General features: G+C 35.7%; 2 protein-coding genes across 8 annotated transcripts; one reads left to right on the forward strand and one right to left on the reverse strand.

Annotated features, from left to right (window-relative positions):
- The first annotated feature begins 114 nt into the window (after window positions 1–114).
- Window positions 115–3069, forward strand: Xbp1 (X box binding protein 1). 4 transcript variants are annotated; one of them, XM_066730749.1, is made up of 4 exons: window positions 115–459; window positions 723–946; window positions 1055–1555; window positions 1835–2085. In XM_066730749.1, exons 2-4 carry the CDS (start codon window positions 822–824, stop codon window positions 1935–1937), a joined length of 729 nt encoding a protein of 242 aa, XP_066586846.1. In that variant the 5' UTR covers window positions 115–459; window positions 723–821; the 3' UTR covers window positions 1938–2085. The 4 variants fall into 4 exon arrangements, with proteins under 4 accessions (XP_066586846.1, XP_066586844.1, XP_066586845.1 ...); XM_066730748.1 differs by lacking the exon at window positions 115–459 and adding an exon at window positions 477–628; XM_066730747.1 differs by lacking the exon at window positions 115–459 and having other exon boundaries at window positions 472–946.
- Window positions 3070–3212: 143 nt separating this feature from the next.
- LOC136775719 (leupaxin-like) lies at window positions 3213–15364 on the reverse strand. 4 transcript variants are annotated; one of them, XM_066730735.1, is made up of 10 exons: window positions 14112–14561; window positions 13222–13330; window positions 10038–10198; window positions 8540–8717; window positions 7566–7704; window positions 7081–7285; window positions 5705–6193; window positions 5399–5629; window positions 3945–4065; window positions 3213–3858 (listed from the first exon to the last, which is right to left on the reverse strand). In XM_066730735.1, exons 2-10 carry the CDS (start codon window positions 13313–13315, stop codon window positions 3713–3715), a joined length of 1764 nt encoding a protein of 587 aa, XP_066586832.1. In that variant the 5' UTR covers window positions 13316–13330; window positions 14112–14561; the 3' UTR covers window positions 3213–3712. The 4 variants fall into 4 exon arrangements, with proteins under 4 accessions (XP_066586832.1, XP_066586834.1, XP_066586831.1 ...); XM_066730737.1 differs by lacking the exons at window positions 13222–13330; window positions 14112–14561 and adding an exon at window positions 15212–15364; XM_066730734.1 differs by lacking the exons at window positions 13222–13330; window positions 14112–14561 and adding an exon at window positions 10623–11134.
- Between the last annotated feature and the right edge of the window lie 101 nt (window positions 15365–15465).

Genomic DNA, 15465 nt, shown 5'->3' on the forward strand with positions numbered 1-15465 from the left:
ATCGATCTTATATTTAAATAGAACGGAAAAAGAATAGCGGGTGGGTAACAGTGGTAAATTCTAATTTTACTTCTTTTTAAGTTTTCCGCGAGTTGCGATTTCGTACTTGTTTATTATATTTTCAGATTATAAAAAAACAGTTATTATAATGATTAGACAATGGGATTGTATAGAAGAGCGAAATTTCATTTCAAATCGTATAACAGAGTAGGAGAAAGACAATAAAAGAAAGTGGGGGGATCTTGACGTAATATTGACAAATGTTTAGAAATTTTCTTGAAGTTTTCCGAGTTTCTCTAGTTTTTCCTTCCTTGATATCTGAATGGTCAGTTATAACGTCAATGCCGGCCAATCAGCAAAGACCACATCGCTTCGTCGACCTGTCGATTGAATGGCCCCAGCCCACTCCCTCCTTCCAGATTGTACTTTCCGGAATCAGGAAAGGTCTGCGACGTTTGCGTACGTATTTTCTATCGCAGTTTGACTCTACTCTTGCATCATTCACTTCGTTACTCAAACTCTTTAGTAATGATTCGCATCGGTTTCGTTTCATTTACAATCTGGCAGCCAAAGCAAACGGTTTATTCCAGAAGAAAACTTTGATTTTCTTTATTACATTAATAAATAAGTAAGCAAATACTAGTGAAATATAAATTATTTGTGGAAATTAAGTTCTATGGCATATTATGAGCTTGAAAAGTGTCATCATTACGGTTCCTAAGGGTTTTCCCAAGCAACCAGGAAGTCTTGTCAGTAAGGACGACCTGGCCAGGGTGCCTAGGATCAACCTGACCTCTGGTTTGTTGCTGAATACGAAAATTATGGAAACCAAAAAATTACCCAAGGTGGAGACCATTGATGGCCTTCAATTCAAAACAGATGTTTGTTTGCGTGGGAAGAAACGAAGGCTGGATCATTTGACGTGGGAAGAAAAACTTCAAAGGAAGTAGGTTACTTCCTAAAATAGATATTTTCAATTTTAATAATTGTAATAAGACAGTTTGTTATGGTTTCATCTTTAATTAATGTATTTATTATGTTTTAAATTTTACAGAAAGTTGAAAAATCGAGTGGCGGCTCAGACATCTAGAGATCGTAAAAAAGCTAAACTGGATGAGCTGGAGGAAACAGTAAGGCAATTACGTGAGCGGAACGAGTCGTTGTTTCAAGAATGTTCAATATTAAGAGCCCAAAATGAATCGCTACTATCTGAAGCTAAACAGTGGAAGCGAGAGAAAGATAGCAGGAACATGGGTCCACAAGTATGTACAATGTGTCAAGGACGTGTAGGCTGTACTGTGCCTTCAATGGGATCTGCAGTGTCCTATACTTACCCTCTGCCGAAGGGTGGAATAGTACAACCTGCACAGTCACTGACACTCACACCAGGAGCAGCCATTCTGCTGAAGATCCTGACCCTCTACCTCCTCTCGAAGAATTGTTTGGGGACCTCCAAGGAGATGATTATATCGAACGACTCGAAGAACTGGCCGAAAGCCTTTTGCGAGAGGTTACCGCAGAAGTGGAAGCAAATTCTAATAAGCCAAATGCACAAGTGAGTTTCAACAAATATTATTTATTTTGAAATTCAATGAATAAAAATACTATTGACATTTTTAAAGAGCTATTTGAGGAATGAAAGAGTCATCAATTCATGTAAACAATTATAGAATAGAAAATTAAAGACATCACAGTCAATACTTTAGGAAAAACAATTAAAATGAGTTAATGACAATTTGAAAATATTGAGCTTTCATTCGTTCCTCAAGCATCTATCAATCCATATAGTATAGTAATTCGACCATTAATCATTGTTATTGATAAATGTCTTCAGGTCCCAACCAAAGAGGATCCCTCTCAAAAATGTAACAATACAGAAAAAATGGTGGGGCAGGCATCAAAAGACGTGGAAACCGATCCAGCCATTGGAGGCATAGAATCTTGCAGAGGAAAAAATGAAGAGTGCAATCTAGATAAATTGGTCAGTGTTCCTTCGCTCGATGTTTTTCCACTGAAGAACGAAGTAGAAGTCAAGCAGGAAGTAGAAGTAACTGAAATGGAGGTGAACGACACGGTGTACGGAACTTACGACGAGGCAACCAATTGCATAACTATTATTTATCCAGAAGAAAATGACATTCAGGACAGTATACAAGAAGTTTGCTCGGACTCTGCGAGTCACTCGAGTGACGTGAACTATCTAACACCTAATCACAGTTATCAAAACCAGTATTCACCTTACACGTGCACTGATTCCATGTCACCAGCCAGCATTCGATCGGAAGACAACGATCCTGGATCTCATTCCAGCAAGGTCGATGCCAATCTGTCAGATGGTGGTTATGAATCGCACGATTCACCAATCGCTGAATTGCAGAGCTCCAATCACACTGAAAACCTTACGGATCTGTGGCACGAGAGCTTCTCAGAATTATTCCCCAGTTTAGCTTGATATTCGAGGAGCCCCCGAAGGGTTTTCGTGACTTAGTTCGATATTTGAGGAAACCTCGAATATTCGCCTATCTGTGATATATTAGGTATATTATATATATTCAATTGGGCTTATTTATCTTTCTTTTGAACTAATTGAAAAAAAAACCTGAAACTGACACTTGGATAATATATCCAAAATCATGTAGCATATATAAGGTTTTAGATTACAATACATCTGTAGACTTCAGATTAGGTCTGTTAGATTTGAATTTTTAAATAAAAAAGCGTAATTTAAGCGTTTTATATCATTGATGTAAAATATTTATCCCTTTGAATTTGTTTATACGTTCAATACATTGACTTATCGATAAGAGGATAAGGATATTGGCTATAGCTCTGCAAGATGACTATGTGAAATATTTAATAGCACGGGTTTAGGATATAATATAAAATATATTTTTTATCGTCTTGTAAATTACGTTTCTTTTATTCATTCAGCACTTAGTCTCATCGAAGTTTTGTACACCCGTATATTTAAAATGTATATAATTAAATATATAAGTTATTCTTTTGATTGAAAATCAACCTTCGTTTCTGTCATGATGGTGTTAAATAAATTTTGGAAAAACCATAAAATCTACTTAGTTAACAACCTTGCTTTGTTAAAACCCAATAAACTGATCTATAAAAATTAACAAGTTTCAACAAATATAAAATGAGAGTTACTTAAAACAATTACCACATTTTTTCATACAAAAATGATAAAATCTCAAAGTAAAATTAATATATAGGAGTAATTAATGTAGGTTGATTCAATTGAAAATTGGAAGAACCGTTGCCCTTTGACTATACATGAATACGTGTTACATCTCTCATACATGATATATTATAATAATTAAAAAGTCTGATTAATATAAACATAGAAATTAATTGATTAATAGTACTAAGTAGCACCAACTATTATACAGCTTCTATGGTATTAAAAATTTAGGACATTTTTTTACTAAGTTCAGCTACGTTTGTTAAGAATTCATTAAATTATAAATGTTGACTCCTTCATATTCCTCGCGATCATTTGTTTATTTATCGCGCTTAAAAAACAGTTCTCATCCGCATAAAAAATCAACGCGCTTAACGCGATAATTTAATTAATCGAGACTATATTAATGAATGACTTTCGTTTTAGTTTTCTTCTCATTAGTACTATTAACTTATAAATGTTGATCTTAATATTTTCTTTGTTTTTGTGGCGATTAAAATTAGAAATATGTTTGGTCGTCTATCCAAAAAGCTTTTCGAAGCAGCCATGGCAGTACGGTTTGTCATTTTGTTCCTTGAATGTTCCTTTGTTTAATTGTTTTAAACAAAAGGCGCAAACAAAATGTTCCGGATGGAATTTTCGGAACATTGCAGTAATACAGCGACCTAAAATAGGATTAATATTAATTCAAAATTTAATTATTTGATTAAAGAATTTAAAAAAATAATAAAATAGGCCTAATTAATTTTACCAGTGATTGGTTTATGGCAACCAGCGCACAAAGAACCTCGTTTGGCATGATAATGAGTTTCGCAATAGGGTAGCCCTTCATGATCGAAGAATGAGCCCCCTTGGAACTTTTGTCTACAATCCTGTAAATAATTTAGCAATATAGAAAAGCTATCCACGAACGAAAATCATGGTAAACAATAGATCTCAACAATACATTGTAGGAAAGATAAACAAAAATAGAGAAAGTATAAAGGGGCTAAAAATAGTCGAAGAAAATTCTAATTATATAGCACAAGGTAATTGACATAAATACAAGTCAAAAGCTTTCACTACGAAATATCTATTTTTAGTTCGCGGTCTATTAATTCAATATAAATATGTATCGGTAACTTTCATCGAAAAAAAAATCTATTTTTAGCCCACGGTCTATTTTTGTTTATAATTGGACATTCACTAATGGTATTATTTACAAACAATTTTGGCACGTCAACCGTCGCCCTGGCAATGACGACGTTCATTGATAATTTACAGCATAAGAAACCTCGAGGAATGACGATAAGGCCTAAAGTTAGTTATCCGGCACGATAAATAGGCAAAACGTGTATCGTCGGCCAACGTCCGGTATATCCGTGTAAACGTGTAACTTTGTTTTTTGTTTTGATTTTTATCATTTTTCTTTCTTTTTCATTTTTTATTTCGCTACAATACATAACAATCTTTAGCAAACATTAATAATAATGGGTGAGAGTTTCATTAACAGGTTACGGAAAGGACTATTTCCTCGAGGTTTCCATCATTATAATTAATTCATCAATAGTGCTGTTCTTTTTTTACAGTGTCGTGTGTGTGTATGTGAGAGTGTGTAGCGTGTAAAGAAAAAGGGTGAGAATCCAGATAGACTCCAAGGATGACTAGAAGAACCTAAAGAGAACCTTTGAAGGGAAATGGCTCAGCATCAAATTTTGAGCCAGAGGGCATATGGGGAAAAGCTACAAGACGAATAGTCATTGACCATTCGACAGCAACTTTGCATATTCTCTTTTCTTTTCTTGTAATTTATGCTTCTTCTTCCTCCTCCTCCTCGTCGTCAACTCCAACGCATTTCGGACAGACCGGCTTTCCCTCCATAGCATAGAAAGACTTGCCAGATACTGGTTTCTTGCAATCCTGCAGGTTTTATCATACAACAAAATATAACTACAATCTTACCAAGCTTTCCACAATTCTATAAACACCATTAAAAGCTCGATTCGATTATTCAGAATAGTGGAGCTTGAAATCATTAGCTGCATGTACACGAAAAGATTTATCGATAAATTAAACTGATTATAAATAAAAAACATCATAGATAAATCGTTTCGCCCGTATGTAGCTGAAACGTGATCGAGCGTTTATTGGCATCATCGTAGCATTGGATTTCTCTGAAAATGAAACCAAAAGAAGATAAATTGATGTTATCGTAGGGAAGCCTACCCTGCAAACAAAACAGTCTGGATGCCATTGACTGTTAAGGGCAGAAATGTAATTTTCCATTATGGCTCGGTTGCAGCCACCACACTTAGGGGCGAACATATCAAAGTAGTCCTCTCTGCAGTAAGGTTTCCCATCCCTCTCGTGGAAGCCCTCCTCACCGAATTGTTTGCCACACTGAGCACAGAAGAAATGCTCCGTGTGCCAGGTCTTCTCCAAGGCAGTTACGCATTTCTAAAAACCAGATTCCAATGAGATTTATAAGGTTATTCAAAGGACTTTGGATGACTGATCGAATGTGGCTCTTACATCCAGAATAGGACCATTGCAGTAGGCGCATCTTGGTGAGAAAAGATTATGATAATCAGTCTCGCAGTACGGGTGTCCTTCCCTCTCGAAGAAGTTCCTGGTACCCAACTCCTGATTACAATGAGTACAAGTGAAATGTTCAGGATGCCAGGTCTTGCCCAGGGCAGTGATCACTTGACCAACAATTGGTTTCTCGCAAGCATTGCAGCATCCCTTCTGAGTTGTGTTTACTCCTTGACGACTCATGTCTGCTTGGAGATTTCCAAGCATAGAATCCAACTGGTTCTGTTTGACTTGAGTCGCTGACTGGACAAAGTGGTTGTCTCCCTGCTGATAGAGGTGAGTGGCGTGAGTCTCAGTAATGTGAATCCGTGAATGCGCGCTTTCGCCTGGTGGAGCTGGCAAGTTCTGCGAGCTTCTCGTGGCCTTGTTCGGCTTGGCGTAGGGGGAGTCTGTCACCGTCTGATGTTGATGCGATCCGCTGTTGATCTGAAATTATAAATATCTAAGTAAACATTGAACTGAAATACTCTAATCGTCGATACTCATTTTTAACAATATCAATTTGATAAAAAAAATTATCTGATTAATCCTGGTTGTCACTGATTCATAATAATAGATTTGACATTCTTAATCTATTATGATAAATAAGACACGATGGTAAAATCCAGTGTGGTTTACAGGAAATTTCAATTAAGTTAAAAGTTAGTTTCTAATCGATGCTTTAAAGCTTTGAGAGATAAAGGGTCAAGGTTCTGTTTAAACGCGAGAAGCTGAAGAAGAGAAGTATTTTTTAAAGACCCACTGGATGAAGATGTCGAGTGCTACGCTCGTACTTGCAGACTAACTGAGAGGAGCTTTTGAAGCTTTCGTGGATAACTGTCTCTCCCCCTCGGTGTTTTCCCAGCCCCACCCCAGAGAGTGAGTGGAAAAGAGGAGGAGGAGGCACAAGGCACCGGGTGGATGGTGGAATTTATTTTGGTATCTCGCGGAGCCAAGAATGGTCAGGAACAGCCTCCACATTGGTGTCTTTCCTGATTCCCTAGTAAATTTGGCCCAACCTGTTCAGGATTACTTAACGCTTTAACTTTTAGGAGCTTTTCTCCTGATTAAAATCTCATTTTCCATCTTTGCCAATTCAATTATCCCACGATCAGCAAAAACAGTTCCTCAATAATCATTATGATGACTCTTTTAGCTTGGCTAACGATCAAGCTTCTTGGTAGCAATCAAGGGTTGGCAAAATCTTCCAGGATCCAGGAAAAATCCCGTTTGCTTGAAACTTCATTTTCAAGAATTCTGAGAAGATCAGTAGGACCTAGTTTGAGTCATCTAAAAGTGGGTTTTGGTCCATGGTCGTGTATATTTCTGTGTACCTTGAATTCAGAAAGAGATGCCATCAAATCGTCCAGTTCCTTGGTAGCATTGCTAGCTGTATGATGGCCATTTGTGTAATTTCTCTGGACTTCTGAACGATGTAACGATCCTTGCTGGCTTGTTGGATATCCTTCGTAGATTGGCTGAACCTCGGTCGACGTCTCCTCTATTGTGACCTTAACTCTTCCCTCCTCGTGGTAATCTCTGGAAACAAGTTTAAACTTCCATCATCCACATTCATAAAAAAATTTAAAAGCCCCAAAAAAAATACACGACTGTTAATGGTTCAACCAATCGAACTGCTATTTTAAAACTGTAAAATCTTTCAAAGTGAACTAGTTGCCCATAAATTGGGGGAGCTGGTACCAGAAATATGGTGACCTTGATAATGTCACTGGGTAGCAAGTTCCATCGGGTATACATTGAAACAATTTTAGAAATCAGTTCTGGGAGGAAGATATTGGTATTTGCTGACAAGACTAACCCATTTGGCACAGCGGTGCTCAACTCTTCGAGCAAAGAATCGACGGTTGGTCTGGAAGCTGATAAACTACTCGAAGAGCGCATCATTGGACTAATTTGGCAGCTTCCATTCACGGGTCCACTTGATAAATGTCCACTGTCTGTAAATTAACGAACATCGTAAAATTTAATTCGTTAATTAAACGATTTACTTTGATACTATAATTTCTCAATTATGGATGGAATCTAGTACAAATTATCCTTTTCTCTAGGTTTTTCTATCGATTATAAAATAATTCTAAATCTAGAAAAAGTGTATGATAAAATTGCATATTTCATGTATAAAACAATATTTATTTTATAAAAAATTTAAAATAGCCGCGCAACAGTTGCTCAACTTAGATTTGCGTCGTGCAATGTTCAAGACTTTCTAATGGATCGAAGTAAAAATTAAATCAGTTTTTCGAAAAGTATATTTTAACACTTTGCATAAACTTTAGATTTTTAAAAAACTGAAATAATAAAATTCTTTTGTTGCAATTTATGTAAAATATAAAATGTTAATTTTTAAAAAGGATTCAGAATTTTTCAAAATTGATTTTTTTTCTATACTTTGAGATTTAGTCAAAGCGTTAGAGCGTACTTTCATGAAAAACTACTTAAATTTTTATTTTCATTCATTAGAATGCTCTGGGCGCTGCAAACTGTAAATCAAATAAATTAAACTTAAAAAGTTGCTGTATCGTTATTTTGAATTATTTGGAAAAAAAATTGTTTTATACATTAAACATTCGAATTTTGTCATTTACATATATTTAAAAAAGTTCTGCGGCATTAAAAAGAGAAAATTCTGGGAAACATGGTAATTCACACGAGATGTCCCATTTAATAATGAAAAAAGGAATATTAATTTGCAGAGAGTCCCGTAGGAGATAGATTTTCTTAAAAACATGCTATTATCTTTTTTTTAAATAATTAATTAAATACAATACGCGCCTCTTTCTGGAACTTGAGAATTATAGCGGGCATTGCTTAGATCTTGTAGGAGGGTGTCCAGTTCCGAAAGATTGTTGTTTAAAGATGGCATTTTTCCGCTACTTCCACTCTGCGCATAAGGGCCACTTCCGGTCTTCGTCATGGTCTCCTCAATCGCTTCGCGGTTCTGATACGTAGGCTATAATAACAAATTAGTATCCATCTAGCGATCTGTACGGATGAATATTTGTTTGTTTACATTGCAATTTCTTAGAATCAAAAAGAAAGATGGCGGACATCAGTTTTTAGTTTAGGTTAGGTTCGTTAAAAAGATGAAAGTATAATTTTTGACGAATGGCCGGCAACTGTAACTGTGAAAAATATAAAGCGGAGGAGGACGAGCATCCAAACGAACCCGATGACCCATATTTCGACGCATAAAAGTATTTTTAATGTTAGCAGAAGCACACACAGCTACCTTCACGCAGCTGCACGATTTTCCGCGGTGGATTTTGGCTTGTAGAATCACGGAAAAACCATTTCCCTGCCAAATGCTCGTCTGATTTTATTTCGAAATCTGATGTCATTATTATTTGAGCTACTTTTTCATATCAATTAGGAGAGTGGCCGAGCCTCTTCCATCAGCGGCCATCTTGAAAGCGTCCAAAATAGATTCAACGAATAAATTTTCCACGCTATCCTTACCGCTCGGATTGATCTTATTTTTAAAATTACTCTCTAGTTTGCTACAAAGAAATATTCAAAATATTGCAAGAATCGTGGCAGATATTTTGTTAACTTTGTATCATTTTAACAAATAGTTACAAGCGCATTTTTTCAACCGCATCTTTCGTAGAAAATTGATCCAACCGACGATATACATAATTCATAATGCCGATCGATAAAATTGCAGGGAAATGTAACAGGTGTGACCGGTCAGTCGATCGATAAAACATAACATTAATGTTTCAAAAAAACCTATATAGATTCTCTTACCTTAATGTAAGGAAAACAAACTTTCAACGAAAGAATAAAAGAAACGGATTGGAAATCAAAATATTGCAAGTGCTCTAATTTTGTATGTAAATGCTAGCTGGCCTAAGAGATTGGCAATGAAAATATTTGAATAAATGAAGTGGTGAAGGAAGTTCGTTTGCGTTACATCATGTTTGTAAAAAGACAAGGTCAAAAGTGGAGGATTTCAAATGCTGCCAAAGTTGTCATCGTTCGCGGCGAGCGTTACCCGACATCTATTGGCGATGACAAAAATCTTAAAAAGCATATTCTCTCGATCGATAACAAACCGTCAACTTTAGTTTTATTGCGACTACCCTTACTGCATTTTAGCATCGATCTTTATAATAGTTGATTACACGTACCCTGTCTGAATTGTTCTATCGAACGCAAACAAGTAAAAGTGTTTATATTGAAATTTTAAATTAGAACTATAGAGATCAGACACTAAAATCTCTTATTGTCGTGAGATAATTTAGAATTAATAAAAAGTGAATTTATTTACCGACTGAGATGTTAGGGGTGATCCTCGGTTATCGTATGATCTGTAGGCAGTTGGTCCATGAGTCCTGGCGCCATTCAAGGATCCATATCCAGAAGTCACGTTACTACTTCCATGCACTCCTTCCGGTGATACCGTATTTTGTAAATCAGCCAGTAATGCATCTGGAAAAATCAAGAAAAACAAACTGAACAGGAATATCTAAAAATCAGTATAAATTCATCATGACTTGGTTAGTAAAAGCATTGGCCTATTTTATTTACCCTTTCTCACACACGGTAGGTAGAAAAATAAACAGATCGACTCAAGGATCAAAAATGTGATGTTGTTTGTGTGTGATCTAATCGACTGGCAATTCTATAGACGCCATTGCACTATAATTGTAACCATTATGTGCAAGAAATCGACCGTGAACAATATGGTAAGAATAAGTTTGGTGTCTCTGGCAAGAACCCAGATCACTAATTTCTTCTTCTACTCACCGCCTACTGCAAATATTCTCTTTATTACTCGTCCTGTAATTATCTGTACGTTCTGCAGGATAGTTTTTCAACGTCCAAATAAATACAACTCGTATAAATTACTCACAGAGATATTGTTCCCACTTTTCATGTCGTTTTATCGTAGCCAAACGAATTGGAGGAATTGGTGTTATTGGCTTCCTGTTCTCTACAATTTTCACGTGTTTCTCGTAAATCGACATTTTTCACACAATATTATGTAATCAAAAGTCAACAGGTTCACACTTTAAGAAACGATAAAACCTTTCTTGCACTAACTTTCAATAGCCACTGTATGCATTCACCGGAAATGAGCAATTTTCTAGGCTCAATAATGCATTAAATATTATATAATTAATTACCGAAAACAGAGAATTATTATAATTTTTACGATTCAATTTGTTGCTGTGTTAAACTTGATTTTATCGTGTTTATGGGACTTTATGGTTGAATTAGAGAGACGGTACGACGCAAGATGGCGGAGGGCATTCGTACGTTGAAGGAAAATATAAGTAAACAGGAGAAGGTAAACAAATAGTTCCGATACGCGGAAACTGTGTCACGTGCTAATTTTTTTTCGCTCGTCTCAGCTCTGGCGTCGTCTGTTGACTGAGCACACGTGTTTTGCCTGCACCGGGAGGTGGCGATTACTCTTTTCGCGCCCTCCTCCTAGATCGCTCTCCATCCGGGCCTCACCTAAATTTCATTTTAGAGGACACACAATTTCCCTCATACAGAAATAACTAACCTCATCCCTACCCATTCCACAACTTCTTCCTCGCCTCTCTTCCACAAATAATAAATCAATTTTTAACTTCCGGAATAAACAAACATTTGCAAAAATCAATTTCATCCTACGAATTTCTAAAAAAAATAGTGGATCATCTTTCACTACCATTTGCGAAAATTTTTAAACAGATGAGATTTTCAGAAAGGATTGTCGTAAAAAGCCGGTAAGAATAAAATAATTGTTTCTTAGATTTACCAAATGTGTATAAAATAAAATAATGTTGTTCTTTTGATGTGCTTTGCCGCTTATTCAATTATTCTATAATTGCTTCAATGTCATTCGAATCATTATATTGTCTCATTTCCTTTCGTTTGAAGCTTTAATTTTCCGATGTCTTTGAAAAATCTATAAATGGGGATTTACGTTTATATTTACAATGATAGATTTCGCGTGGGTGAACCCCACGAGCCACTCCAGATATGGCTTTCCATTAGTTTCAAGGTCAGATTCACTAATCCAAGGCTCCGGAAGACGAAAAAAAAATGGAAGTTGAAACTATATATTCTCTAAACGATTTCTGTTTACGAGTGATATCTGAAGATTATACGTTAAATTATAAAAATATCTAGCGTCTTAAAAATATGAGACTGAATTTTGAATCACCTACCGGAGATTTCGAGAAGCTGCTGAAAGTGCAGCCGTCGATAAAAAAGTTTTGACAGTATCGGTAATACAGGAACCCTCGCAATCGATCGCGTATTTTTAAAATAACGATGACAGAATGATTTGCAAATGTCGGAATGTCAGATTAACATAGTAATAATTATGCAAACGAAAATTGCTCCGAGGTAGAAAATGTGCTAAATTCTGCACAGCAGCTACATCAAAGCTTTTACAAAGTTACTCGATAAATTGTTAAAATCATCAGCTGAATATCAGTTAAGGAATAAACCACTTTGAAAGCAATAGCATCAATTGACCCGAATTTCGTTTAATCACAAGTGTCGATTGATTCCACTTCAAACTAAATCTTCAACACTGTAAATAAAAATGCTTAAAAAGTAATTAACCATTTTTAGGATAAATGAATGAATAAAATATTAATTATTCAAAATGGTTGAATATAATTTTTCCACAAAACAATTCAGTCCTTTGAGTTTCGAAAAAGGGCGTGGGACTGGTCCGTGTATTACGGGAGATATACAGAGGAGGATTATGCAATGATAATAAATCATTCATGTCGTATAGCTCTGGAATTATTAATAGGAATGCCGTCAAATTGTATCAAGTGCAGACATCGTGTTAATTAAAGTGGAAGACGTCGGAGGCTCGAAATGGCATGGCCGATACACGTTACGCAGGATCATTGAAAATAAATAAAAGTATATAAGATCCAGAGCAAATATCTATCGTGCGAACAAATGCTGAAGTCCAGTTGAATAATATTTTTAATTATCTAGTGTTGGAAGTCGAAGAGCTTGAAATGGCACGGCCATTGCACGCTACGCTGGATCATCGAAAATAAATCTGGGAGAGCTACCAAAAACCCATTGCGTGAACAAAATGTTCGTTCCGTTGAATAATATTTTCAATGACAACCTTGCTATCTGTCTTTGCTGGCATTTCTTGCAAAACAGAGTCTCGACTCGTTGGAGGCTTGAAAAAAAAACCAAACAAGTCTGTGAAAGAGTCGACTAAAGTTTGAATGAAGTACAAAACAGAAAATGTGAAACAACGTAGTGGAAATATAATAATAATAAACCAAAGAAGAAGCTGAATAAAATTAATAAGTTATTTTACTAAGGTCGGTAGTGATTATAAAGATATTAATGCAAACTGAAATTAGGAACAGGTGTAGGACTGGTAAAACTATTAAACTACATCAGCAGGATAGTTGAAAAATATTCAATACCATAAAAATTGTTATTGAGCAATAAAGATTGAGAGAAAAACTTACATCCTGGAGGAGAGCCTTTTTTAACGGTAATCCTGTAGGGCTGGTAAGTGGCACCGGGTTTAACTTTGCCGTACATAGATCGGTCCATTGCCATGTTTTCTTTGAATCGCTTATAAAGAAAAACAAGAGTGTAAGAAGTGGACAAGAGTCGCGCAACGATTTCACCAACTACACATTTCCACTGTTTACTGTGCGAGAGAAGTTGTGATATTCAGGATAGGCTGAGTTAGCAGTGATTGTACAGTATCGATAGTGGGGATATAGAGAACAGATAAGGATGTAATGGAGCAATAAGGATGGGGTGAAGTTTTTAAGATAAACATTAAATAATGACACGGGTCTATTAGAGCTTCATTGAAAAAGGTTGAGACATTCAATATTTATAGTGGCAAGTAACAATTACATGAACAGCAAGTTGTCACTGTTTACAACGAGATACGTTATTATATATTGGAGATTGGATCAAGTATATGGACAAATAATGTAAGAACGAGCTACAAATCTTTATAGGTTTTAAGAATTGGATTAGAAGTGGACAAAAACAGCGCGACGATTACACCAACTCCACATGGCCACTGTTTACCACGAGATGAGTTATAGTTACGATATTCAGAACTGACTGAGTTAGAAGTGATCGTGATGCATTGATAGAGGGGATAACACGTGCTACCAGGGCCACTTGTTGGAGAACACTAATCATTCCATATAAAATTATTCATTAATCTCAATAATAAATTTTACGAAAATTAATAATATTTCAGAGTTTCGTTTATTTTATTTACTAAAAATTACAATCGAATGTGATATTGATTTGTAAGGAAAATCCAATCTCGCGAATTTTTCGATTGTATTCACAAATTAGTAGTGGTAGTGGTTTGATGTACACATACAATTAGGCTTATAAATAATCCAGTGTTGGGTTACGGCGTTGAACAAGACGAAATGAACGATTAGCGCAAAAAGTGATTAAGACGATTTGTCGTAATAATTCACGTTGATAAAATTGCACTAACGGTGGTGACGGATTCTGGGTTGTTAACGGAAAGATTTGTAAGTGTATAACATAAGATAGATAAATGGTCGCTTTCGCGTTTGCCTTCCGTTGTATTTCGAACGTCCGACGTCGACGGGTAAAACGAAAAGCGTCCGGCGACGCCACGATATCTACTAAAAATATACGTCGGGACGTTGGCACACAAAATCGGACGGCTCCTGTCTTTATTAAAATCTTACTGTGTTTCTTCCGGTGCAATGGACCCATACCGGCTAGCTCTCTCCCCTCCTCTTTTTTCTCTATTTTCTTTTCATCCGCCTTCAAAACACCTGTTTTTTTCAACTTTTCAAAATATTTTTGATCTCTGTATGAATTTCCACTATTTTGTATTCTAAAAGTTTATATTTTTTATTATTAGTGTATATTACTTTTTTATAATTTTTTTCCTAGCTTCATCTGTCTTTTACTCTCATTCTCTTTAAAACTTAAACAATCATTCGTTCTCCAATAAAAATGTTATATTTTTCTCCTCATTCCACTCTAAAGAATTATAATTTCTTTTCCTACATGGTTTGATCGGTAACCATTTTCTGATGCGTTTGTTATCAATTATCCTCTAAGCATTAATTAAAATAATTTTTAAGTATTATATTTACCTGATGTAAATATTAAACACTCAATGAGATTTCTGAAAAACTCGTTGATTTATTCTGTTGATATAATGAATTTCACAATCAACTTTTGGATAAAAACCTGACCATTTTTACCATATTTGTCAGTTGGGCGTTACAGGAGAAAATAAGAGTTTCTCCTTAAAATTAATTTTTATTGTTTCTTTTGATTGGGAACTGCACGTTTGCATTAATAGTATCACCACGATAAGATTATTTTGGTATATGTTAGAAAAAAAAATTTTGACAGCTTGCAGTACACAGATCGTCAATTTTGAGGTTAGTGTTCAAGGAAACTGGAAAAAATCTAGAGAAAATAGCTCACCCAAATCGTCCATTGTCTAAAATCTCTGGATTTCCTTGTGGCTTCTTGAAAATTCTTTTAGGATATTGTGTAAAATCGATGGAACAGCTGGCGAACGAATGCGAGGTTGGTTTTCACTGATAAAATGTTCCAACTCACTTGTGTTAGGGCAGGGCAAACAAAATACCAAACATGGAGGACCCGGATCCCACCGTTCCTCTTTTGCGGTTATGACTAATAAATTTTCGGATCTCTCATACGATTACCAACTTTTT

This window comes from Prorops nasuta, unplaced genomic scaffold (assembly GCF_024137725.1).
Source record: "Prorops nasuta isolate Cenicafe-Biocafe unplaced genomic scaffold, Cenicafe_Pnas_1.2 PNAS00008, whole genome shotgun sequence".
NCBI classification, from domain to species: Eukaryota; Metazoa; Arthropoda; class Insecta; order Hymenoptera; family Bethylidae; genus Prorops; species Prorops nasuta.

Coding starts and splice junctions, on each gene's coding strand:
- Xbp1 (XM_066730746.1), top strand. CDS start 1,265: ATGTACAATGTGTCAAGGACGTGTAGGCTGTACTGTGCCTTCAATGGG. Junction 1,556..1,834: donor CTAATAAGCCAAATGCACAA/GTGAGTTTCAAC, acceptor AAATGTCTTCAG/GTCCCAACCAAAGAGGATCC.
- LOC136775719 (XM_066730734.1), bottom strand. CDS start 10,737: ATGTCGATTTACGAGAAACACGTGAAAATTGTAGAGAACAGGAAGCCA. Junction 10,199..10,622: donor AAAGTGGGAACAATATCTCT/GTGAGTAATTTA, acceptor TGATTTTTCCAG/ATGCATTACTGGCTGATTTA. Junction 8,718..10,037: donor CACCCCTAACATCTCAGTCG/GTAAATAAATTC, acceptor TTGTTATTATAG/CCTACGTATCAGAACCGCGA.